General features: G+C 41.6%; 1 protein-coding gene across 1 annotated transcript in view; it reads left to right on the top strand.

Annotated features, from left to right (window-relative positions):
• Positions 1–6648, top strand: part of nansa (N-acetylneuraminic acid synthase a) — a 17104-nt gene extending 10456 nt beyond the window's left edge. Inside the window, exons 2-6 of the mRNA XM_048598172.1 lie at positions 2019–2234; positions 3521–3620; positions 3693–3847; positions 5587–5853; positions 6253–6648. Coding sequence (XP_048454129.1) covers positions 2019–2234; positions 3521–3620; positions 3693–3847; positions 5587–5853; positions 6253–6441 — 927 coding nt within the window. The 3' untranslated portion in view covers positions 6442–6648. The remainder of the gene's footprint in view (positions 1–2018; positions 2235–3520; positions 3621–3692; positions 3848–5586; positions 5854–6252) is intronic.
• The last annotated feature ends 3181 nt before the right edge of the window (positions 6649–9829 follow it).

Here is a 9829-nt window from a genome sequence, read left to right as displayed (position 1 = left end):
TTCTGATGAAGGGTCTCGGCCCGAAATGTCAGCCTTTCTGCTCCTATGATGCTGCTTGGCCTGCTGTGTTCATCCAGCTCTACACCTTGTTGTCTCGGATTCTCCAGCATCTGCAGTTCCTACTATCTCCTGTTTAACTCTGCCCAGTATGTGATTTCCACTCTGTGTGTTCCTGGTGTGATCATTGATTCTCCAGGCCCCAGTGACCTGACTTGCTTTCCCTCCCATCCCCCATCTCCTGAGGGTTTCTATTCCTAACCTAACCACCACCCCATTATTGGAATGGTAATTCAGAGGGCAGAAGCTGCACATCTACAATAAAATAGAAATTAGGGAGATGGTCTGGTCAGGCAGATTCTGGAGAGTAAAGTCATGTCACACTTTCAGAAAATCTTCAATATGTCAAGCCTTTTCGATTGTGGTGAGAGAACAAAAGATCTGGTCTGGGCTAGGAAAGATCAACCAATGCAAAGAGATGTTGGGACAAAGCAGGAGTACTGATGAGATGATTCTGCTGATGCTACTCGTTTTCTGACATTTGTTTGGACAGATTAGAATTGAAATAATCACTTGTGTGTATACACTACCTTCACACTAAAATGTGAAAAACTGGAGTGCAAGTGATAGAATTTTACACTGAAGCACACAAGGTGCACCAAAGCTTTGCTAGACGAGCTGATAGATGCTTTTGTGCAGCATGATGTGAACAAAATCCAGGTTTGGGCTTTATAACTGACAAAGAGCATTTTTGTACTACATAAGTACCAGACAAAAACCATTTCAAACAAGAGACTCTAATTGAAAAAACAGATGCTGAAGGAACTCCACATTTCTGGCAACATCTGCGGATGCAGAGTTAATGTGAAGGGTCCAGTGATCCTCCTTCAAATCTCCAGTTCAAATCTAACCATTGCCTGTTGACATCCATGACAGCGTCTCACTGCTGAATTCCCACCCTCCAACATCCTAGGGGTTACCATTGACCAGAAACTGAAATAGATCAGCAATATTAGTACGTTGGCCCTTGGATGAGGTCAGAGGAAAGAAATCCTGTAATAACTTCACTTACCTTCTGATTCCCCATCGCAGGTCCATTGTCTACAAGGCACAATTCAGGAGTGTTTGAAATACTGTTCACTTAGCTGGATTGGTGCCATTCCGACAATATTCAGAATCTTGAAACTGTTTAGGACAAAGCAGTCTGCTTGATTGTTAGCCTGTCCATCACCTTAAGTATTTGCTCCCTTCACCACCAATACATTGTGCAGTGCAGCAATACGTAACATCTACAAGATGCACTGCAATAACGCATTTAAGGCGTCATCAACAGCACCCTTGTAACTCCCTATGTTTGAGCCTACCTTCGGCAAATTGCACTGCAGCAGGTCAAGAAGGCAGCTCACCGCCACCCTCTCAAGGACAATGAGAGACAGGCAATAAATGCTGGGTCAGCTGATAACACCCATGTCTCACAAAAGAACTTTTTTAAAAAACCTTTGGAATGCACAACCATGACCATCTAGAAGAACAAGGGCAGTAGATACATGAGAACACCATGACCTGCAAGTTCCCTTCCATGTCTCTCTCCATCCTGATTTGGAAATATATCCCTGCTTCTTCGGTGTTGCTGGGTCAAATCCTGGAATTCTGTCCCTAACAGCAAATGAACTGCAGTGAATCAGGAGTTACCTTTGCTAAGGCAGTGAGGGATGGGAAATAAATCCTGCTCTAGCCAGCATCACCCACATTCCATGTATGAATTTTAAAACTTTTATATTGGATAGTTTTGGTTCAGTTATTCACTTTTTTAAAGAATATGTTCTAAATTTTTTTTCAATACAGGAAATATGTGTGAAGGAAGAAATAGTTGGTAGGCATCTCATTTTTCTAAAAGGTTTCAAGATTTAGTTGGATTATGTACAAACTTTAGTAAACAGGCTTCGTTTTCTAATAGCCAATTGTTTAGGAAAGAATCAGTAATTGTAAATTTATACTGCCTTTGAGTTTTTCCTTCATAGGAATGTGGTGCAGACTGTGCAAAGTTTCAAAAAAGTGAACTGGAGTACAAGTTTAACAAACGAGCATTAGAAAGGCCTTACAAATCCCCACATTCATGGGGAGCCACATATGGAGATCACAAGCGTTACCTGGAGTTCAGTCGTGAGCAGTATAAGGAGCTCTCCAAATTTGCAGAAGAAATTGGAATCTTTTTCACAGCATCTGGAATGGATGAGGTATGTCCTGTTATTTTTTTTTGCCGACAAGTTTTGCTTTTAGATTGAAGTACCCTGTGATGACTGTAAAAAGTCACATTTACATTTGTAGATTTCTAAAAGTTCAGTCTCTTACAAGCTCTGGTAGAGATGGTAATTTCAGGTGATTTCAAGTCTCTCTTCAGTGTACTCTGGTATCTAAATAATTGCCTAAAAGGATTGGTAAGGGTCAAGCCATATCTTGGCTGTGTTAGCTGGAACCTTTGCATAATACTGCACATGTTCACAAACTTTTTATCCTACCCATTTTTCTGTAGAATATTAAGCCCAGCATACTTCTACATCAGTTTGCCTACCTTGGTCCATAACCTGTATCCTTAATGGAAAAAAAATCTACAACCTGTCCTTTTTTTAAAAATTGATTTCCCTGCCACAAAAAAGAAATCATACCAGCTTTTTTTTTTTAAAAAGGAGAGTTCCAGGTTGTCAGCATATTTTGTGAAGACATATTTTCTGACTTCACCACTGAACGGTCTAACTGGACTTTAAAAATTAAGCCCTGTGCTGGTCTCTTCCCACCCAAGGAAATCTGACAGATGGAACTGTCAATGCTTCAGTTTTTGATGATGAACTCTGTGTAGATCTAAATCCTCTACTACACAGGTATATGTTTAATTTGTCTACTACTACAATATTGATTCTCAGCACAAAATACAGCTAGTACAATTTAAAGGCTTTGTTTATTTCTCCGATCCAACCTGATGCTGTCATTTGTTTCCCGTTCTGGTGGAGACCAGTTGCAGCTTGTGTGCAGCAGGTGGGAACTTTGGCAAAATTCTGGCTATTTGTAGAAAAGTTTTGACAGAAGACCACAGACATGATTTGTTCAAGTGTCCCATCTTGTGATAATGGAGGGGACAGAAGGGTGTGTAAAATTTGAATTGAGACCTTTCTGATCTGGCGGTGATGGTGGGCAGTGTGCATGGCTACATGAACAGGAAGCGTCTCCTGCTTCTGTTTTATTCAGTCAACAGATTTATGTCTGTGAATGCTTTACTTTTGGTTAACACTCAAATACTTTTGACTGTGAAGCTTAATTTCAGTTAACACTCTGAGTATCTTCGCAGTAGGCACAGACTGAAATCAAGTTTGTTGAAATGAGTTGAGGGGGAAAAGTGAGCAGTACTAGAGATGGAAGGTTACAGCAGAACATACGGCTAGGTAGCCATTTTCGAATGGAAAAGAATCAAAGGTTTAATGTAAGTCTGTGCTAGTGGTTGGGTGAGCTGTGTTCCTCTGTTTTGCAGATGGCAGTTGAATTTCTTCATGAACTGAATGTGCCTTTCTTCAAAGTTGGCTCTTTGGACACCAATAACTTTCCATATTTGGAAAAAGCTGCCAAGAAAGGTAAATGACTCTGACTCTGCAAAATTATCATTTCTCCTTCTCCAGTCGTACTGATAATTTCTCCTTCTCCAGGTCGTCCAATGGTGATCTCCAGTGGGATGCAGAGCATGGAAACAATGAGGAAAGTTTACAACACTGTGAAACCCATCAATAATAAGTTTTGCTTTCTCCAGTGCACCAGTGCATACCCCCTGGAGCCAGAGGACACTCATCTTCGTGTCATCACCGTGAGTGTCACGTCCAAACATTTCTCACAATTAAGGCCAGACTGTCTGCACTGTGGACAAATCTCCATAACAATCACCATAATTGTTCTCCATAACAATTTCTTGTTTATTCTATGATCTTTCTGCCTTCCAGTTTTTGTAGAATGTTGCAGCAAACATTAAGGCCATTCAGCCCAAGGCTTGTACTGGCTCTTTGAAAGTGCTATCCCATTTAGCCTTTGAATTCAAGTCAGACAGTAAGGATGTGATGGGTGAACAAAATCTGGTGTATACATGGGCACTGGAGGCTGTTTTGGATGACTGATAAAGCAAGTTGGCAGAGTTTGGCAGGCTTTCCAGTCTCTGAATGGTCGTCAACATGCAAGTGACTCAGTTGTCCTATATCCTTTGAAGACTTGACCAATGACCATTCTGTTGTGCAGCTATCAGTAGCTTCTGCAGTCTCTTGTCTGAGCCTTGAGTAGGACCATGCATTTTTAACATTTTGGGAAGGGTACATAACTCTTGTTATTTCTGTACACCACACTGTCCTTTTAATTTGGTATAAGCTGGAGGTTTGTGAAAGGAAAGATTGTCCTCTTTAGTAAAAACTGCCACAATTTAATAAATTAAAGCTGTGACAGGCATTGGGTGAATAGACATTTCCCTTACCCAGGAAGTGAAGGGCAGTGTTTGGAGGAAAGTTGCTACAATGTTCTCCGCTCTGAATGAGATGTACCTTTTCCAGGATCTGTTTATGGCTCAGGGGTCAGCTGTTGTCATGATTCCCAATTTGTACCTCAAACTGTTGGCCCCTCAGATTGTCTTGAAAGTTGTCTCTAACTGTTGGCAGATGTGGGATTAGGGCCCCAATTTGGTCCCAACTTTAGAATTGTAAAGCCTGTGGCAAAATCCTGGCCAAAAAGAGTATCCGCAAGCCAGGAGAAAGCTCTTCCTGGTTTCCTACAGCTTCTTAATTGGAAGGAAGTGCAAACATCCATTTAACTCTTAATACAGAGAATCAATATGATCTTAGATGAAGGTCACCATCGCCATATTATAGTTATAGTACATCAAAATAAAGTCTCAAACTGTGGATGCTGGATGTCTAAAACCAACCAAAATAAAGTGCTGGAGAAACTCAGCTGGTCTGGCAGCATCTCTTTTTAGTACTGAGTCAGAACATTAACTCTGTTTCTCTCTCCACAGATGCTGACAAACTTGCTGAGTTTCTTCAGCATTTTGTTTGTACTTCAGACTTGCAGATCTGCAGCATTCTGATTTGTTTGAGAATGTAATTTTGAAATTGTCTTCCAAAATTGTCAATTTGCACTTTCGTTTCAAGTCTGAGAACCAAAGGATAGCCAACAATCACAGGTGTATCTGTGAATTTTAAAACATGAACAAGAGAGGCCTCCCATCAGTGTAGCCATGCACACTGCCTGCTATCTCTACCAGGTCAAAAAGGTCTCGAATAATTTTACATAGCACTTCTCCTGCTATTCCTGACTCTGTCTAACCTATTTTGCAAAATCCTGCCTGCTATTTGTAGATTGGTACTGACGAGCGCAAACATCTTACCCAAGACCTTCATCTTGTGATAATGGCAGGGGTACAGGGCAGGGAATACTCTTGTACAATAAAACTTCTGATGGCAATTGGTAAAATAGACTTTTTTTTATCTTTGGCACACATCTTGCTAATGTTAAATGGGACCATTGTTCTGCAGAAGGGTGCTATTTCTTTCTTCCTACTTTCAGGAATACAAAAAAGAATTTCCAGATATTCCTATAGGATACTCTGGCCATGAAACTGGGATTGCCATAAGCATAGCAGCAGTCACAATGGGAGCTAAAGTTTTGGAACGTCACGTGACTATGGATAAAAGCTGGAAGGGTAACGATCACCAAGCTTCACTGGAGCCTAGTGAGCTGCGGGAACTAATTCGCTCGATCCGAATTGTAGAAAAAGCACTTGGGTCTCCCATCAAACGCTTGCTCCCATGTGAGATGGCCTGCCACAACAAGGTAAGTTACTTGCGAACAGTTTGTGTGCCACACAATCTTAAACAAGTGTTCAAAATTTATTTATTTATTCTGTGCTATTCTTTATTTGTTGTCAGGTAAAGACGAGGAAAAGTTTTAGACTGTTCAGAATGGACAATCACTTGACTAACCTCTTATTTATAGACATGTGAGAAGCTGCTAATACCCAGTGTTGGCTTTTCTGATAAGATGATTTGGTTTAAAATAAGATGGCAGACCAAATGCTTGTTGAAAGAAATTGGTGACACCACAGTCCACGGAATTATAAGTTAGTTTGATCTGAATAGAATGTACAGGACACGTTGCATTAAACAGTTGAAATACTGATTTTTTTTTTGTATTTTTTTTAAAATTTGAAATTTTTTCTGACTTGTTTTATAGTTGGGCAAATCTGTCGTAGCCAAAGTGACTATTCCTGCAGGAACAAAACTGACTCTGGACATGATGACTGTGAAAGTGGCAGAGCCCAAAGGCATTGAGCCAGATGACATCTATAAGCTGGTGGGCAAGCAAGTTAACACCAATGTCGATTTTGATGAAACAATCACATCTGACATGATTGCAAATTAAAGCAAGAAGTGCTGAGTTTCTACAAAGATGTTTCATGAACTGGCCATCTCAGAATTTTTAAATTCCCAGTAAAATTTGTCCTTGGATGTATCAGATCATGCCTTTTTAATTTATATTGACCCTTTCTCCCTCCAGTTAAAGTTCATGTTTACACTTACACTTGTATAATTGTCTACCAAATCAATGAAATAAAAACTAAGTGCTGTATCAGCGGTTGATTTTTGAAGCGAAATGAGGAAAATGTGTAGCTTTGACCTCAGACCAGAGCTATTCGCACGGATATTTATAAGGTAGTAATATTCAAGTCTGGTTTTCTTTGTAAACCGAACTGTTTGAAATAAAACAAAATTTCACATAGCCATTAACACTACCATCAGTTACAATCCACGGTCTATCTCAAATACAATTCCTTCCTCAGCAATAATTTGCTGCTTTCCCAGTACAGAAGATAGCACAAACTGTATTGAAATGATGAGGAAAAGCATATGGTGGATACTGACATAGGCAGAATAGAGCAGCTCAGAACCAAAGAAAGGGACAAGATAGGAGGGTAGAATTTTGAGCAGAAACAGTGACAGAAAAATCAAGTGGTGGATATTTGTGTTGGTGAGGTAAATGCAAGGCAGAACAAGTCATGACCTCCTTTTTAGTATTCATTTCATTAATATCTAAGCAGGAAGGGTAGTTGAGAACAGCTGGATAAGTAAACAGTAAGCCTATCAAATCACCACATCTCCATTGGCAAGCCTGACCACTTGTATTCTCATGACCACCTGAATTGCACATGATCAGTTAGTGCCTGTTGAGCTGTATGTAACATTTTCATGTAATCTGCTTAAAATATGATTGTTTGTGAACACAGCACAGAAATAGATCAGATTTGCACTAGGATTGAAACATGGATGGTACAAAACAGATTTGCCTAACTCTAGAACTCAACGTAAGAACTAGGAATAGGAATAGGCAATTCAGCCCCAGGAGCCTGCTCCACTATTTTATGATCATGGCTGATCTCAGCCTCAATTCCACTTTCCTGCCTGTTCACCATAACTCTTCACCCATTATGGCAGCTCAGTGGTTAGCACTGCTACCTCACAGCACCAGGTGGATTCGCGTTCAATTCCAGCCTTGGGTGACTATCTGTGTGGAGTTTGTACATTCTCCCTGTGTCTGTGTGGGCTTTGACTAGGTGATCCAGTTTCCTCCCATAGGCCAGAGATATGTATGTTAGGTGGATTAGTCATGGGAAATGGAGGGATAGGGCAGGGGGCTGAGTCTGGTTGGGATAACCTTCAGATAGTTGGTGTGGACTTGTTGGGCCAAATGGCCTGTTTCCACACTGTAGGGATTCTATGACATGACGAAGTTACTCAATGCCCCAGCATCTTGTGCACTCTGGAGGAGTGAATTCCACAGATTCACGACCCTTTGAGAGAAATAATTTTTCCACATCTCTAAATCTGCCACCCCTTAGTGTAAAACCTCTCATTCTCATGTCCCCACATGTGGAAACATTCTTCCTACATTTACTTTGTCAATTCGTTTAGCATCTTGTATATCTCAATTAGATTTCCTTGCATTCTTCTAAGCTCCAGAGAGTATAAGCACAAATTGAACAAATGGCAGTAGCCTGGATGTTTAGACACATATGATATAACTCTCCCACAATTATTTCTATTTCTCCTGCTCCTGTTCTGCTATCTAATGTTAGCTGTATTCTGGAACAGGTTTTAATATTCACATATAGGCCAGACCAAGGAAGGACAGTAGTTTCCTTCCCTAAAGGACAGTAAATGGCTTACATCTCATTCTGAGACTCCCCAGCCTTCAGCCAGTGTCCCAGCATCTGCCTGACTAGTCCTTATGAGTTTCATAAACTGGATTTTTACTACTGGTGCATATAAGTCAAACTGTAAAATTTCTTTCTGCACCTTAGTTTTAAGGCCAACCCCCACCCCCCAGCCCACAAGTAACGTCCATGGAGAGAGAGCAAGGTAACATTTCTAGTCTAGATGACTTTTCATCATATTATCTCTGATGAAGAGGCACCTAGACTAGAAATATCAGATTGCTTTCTCTCCATGGATGCTACCTGACTCGCTGTGATCTCCAGCATTTGTTGTTTTCGGGACAGATTCCAGTAATTTGCTCCCCCTTCTGTTCTAGTGATATAGGGCTGGAGTATAGTCACTGACTCCAGAAGCATATTGCAGGAAGCCAAGTGGACGAGTGCCAAGATGGGATGGTTAGGAAACACACCTCAGTTCTCTGGAACTTTGTCTCGAATTCTTTATCAAAACTGTTAGGCGCTCTAGCCCCTAACAATACCCATGCCCCTTCCTTTTTCTCAATGCACCCTTTTATTCCTGTGCCTGTTCTGTAGCCACTTACTGAATAACCATCATGAGAGCATTTTTTTTTCTATTCATTTGTGGGATGTGGGCATTGCTGGCTGGACCCAGCATTTCTTGCCCATCCCTAGTTGCCTGTGAGAAGGTGGTGGTGAGCTGCCTTCTTGAACTGCTGCAGTCCACCTGCTGTAGATTGACCCACAATGCCCTTAGGGAGGGAATTCCAGGATTTTGACCCAGCAACAGTGAAGAAACGGTGATATATTTCCATGTAGGATGGTAAGTGACTTGGAGGGGGTGGTGTTCCCATATATCTGCTGCTCTTGTTCTTTTAGATGGAAGTGGTCATGGGTTTGGAAGGTGCTGTCTGAGGATCTTTGGTGAATTTCTGCAGGGCATCTTGTAGGTAGTACACACTGCTGCTACTCAGCGTCGGTGGTGGAGGGAATGGATGTTTGTGGATGTAGTGTCAATCAAGCAGGCTGTTTTGACTTGGATGGCGTCAAGCTTCTTGAGTGTTGTTGGGGCTGCACTCATCCAGGCAAGTGGGGAGTATTCCATCACACTCCTAACTTGTGCCTTGTAGATGGTGGACAGGTTTTGAGGAGTCAGGAGGTGAGGTACTCACTGCGGGATTCCCAGCCTTTGACCTGCTCTTGTAGCCACTATGTTAATGTGGTGAGTCCAGTTGAGTTTCTGGTCAATGATAACACACAGGATGTTGATAGTGGGGGATTCAGTGATGGTAACACCATTGAATGTGAAGGGGCGGTGGTTAGATTGTCTCTTATTGGTGATGGTCATTGCCTGGCATTTGTGTGGCGCGAATGTCACTTGCCGCTTGTCAGCCCAAGCCTGGGTATTGTCCAGATCTTGTTGCATGTGAACATGGACTGCTTCAGTATCTGAGGAGTCACAAATAGTGCTGAACATAGTGCAATCATCGGTGAACATCCCCTACTTCTGACCTTATGATGGAGGGAAGGTCATTGATGAAGCAGCTGAAGATGGTTGGGCCTAGGACACTACCCTGAGGA

Source organism: Rhincodon typus, chromosome 1 (genome assembly GCF_021869965.1).
Source record: "Rhincodon typus isolate 14 chromosome 1, sRhiTyp1.1, whole genome shotgun sequence".
Classification (NCBI taxonomy): domain Eukaryota; kingdom Metazoa; phylum Chordata; class Chondrichthyes; order Orectolobiformes; family Rhincodontidae; genus Rhincodon; species Rhincodon typus.
This window is presented reverse-complemented; position numbering and strand designations above follow the sequence as displayed.